Source organism: Verticillium alfalfae, genomic scaffold, assembly GCF_000150825.1.
Source record: "Verticillium alfalfae VaMs.102 supercont1.8 genomic scaffold, whole genome shotgun sequence".
NCBI lineage: Eukaryota > Fungi > Ascomycota > Sordariomycetes > Glomerellales > Plectosphaerellaceae > Verticillium > Verticillium alfalfae.
Genome location: NW_003315031.1, coordinates 1529905 through 1530878, shown reverse-complemented (window position 1 = coordinate 1530878; position 974 = coordinate 1529905). Strand labels below are relative to the sequence as shown.

Below are 974 nucleotides of genomic sequence, written 5' to 3'. Positions count from 1 at the left end.
CCAACCGCGGCTGGCGCGACCTCAGCGTCCGCGTCGAGGCCGCCGTGCGCCAGGTCTTTGGCCAGCTGAGCCCGCGCGACCTCCTCTCCTTTGAGCGCTTCGCCGAGCTGACCCTCGACGTGCGCAGGCTCGTCGAGGGCGACACGCGCGAGGCCCGCCGCGCCAACCCCGTCTGGCTGGCCTACCTGCTGCCCGACCGCGGCAGCGAGGACGACGTCATCCGCGCGTCGGGCATCCTCGACGAGGTCGAGGGCAGCACCGTGGACCTCGGCGCCCACACCGCCTCCTCGGCCTCGGCTTCGCTGCGGAGGCTCCTCGACGAGACGTCCGATCTCATCGAGTCGCCGTCCTTCGTGCACGTGCTGACCGAGCTCCTCGACGCGGGCTTCTCCGAGCTCGTCGACCGCCGCGTCGCCACGACGGCGTTCGAGCTGCCGCCGCAGGGTGACGAGGATTTGGCTGCCGCCGCCGCCGCCGCCGCCGCGCGTCCTTCGATGGACGGCGTCCTCGTCGGCGGCGCGCCGCTGGGCACGAAGCTGCCGACAGAGGAGGACGGCCTGCGGTCGACGAGGGTCGTGCAGCTGCCGCGCATCCTGTCGGTGCTGACGCGCCAGGCGCACCTCATCGGCAACGGCATGCCGAACGAGTACCTCCGGGAGATGGAGCGGGTGCGCGACCTCGAGGGCTTCGCGGCCGTCGTCTACTCGAGCAACTGGGAGAACGAGGTCATGCGGGACCAGAACCTCGCGGCGGGCGTGGCCGAGGCCAAGGACGGCGGCGACAAGCCGGCGGCGGGCTCGGGCGAAGAGAGCATCGTGCTTGTCGATCGCCAGCCGAGTCTCGAGGATGCCTGGAGCAGGGCGCAGCAGAAGTGAGTATATTGGGGGGACCAAGAACAAAAAAACGCCGTGTACCAATATAATGCCATGTCATGCACCTGGTGAATGCTATGGTGAAGTAAGGTGCCTCGTGAA

The 974-nt window shown here is 69.3% G+C and overlaps 1 protein-coding gene across 1 annotated transcript; it reads left to right on the top strand.

Moving 5' to 3' along the window:
- Positions 1 to 494: 494 nt before the first annotated feature.
- Positions 495 to 875, top strand: VDBG_06891 (peroxisomal biogenesis factor 3; the record flags this gene model as incomplete). The annotated part of the gene is made up of 1 exon (XM_003003283.1): positions 495 to 875. The coding sequence occupies one exon, from the start codon at positions 495 to 497 to the stop codon at positions 873 to 875; it is 381 nt and encodes a 126-aa protein (XP_003003329.1).
- Positions 876 to 974: the final 99 nt, after the last annotated feature.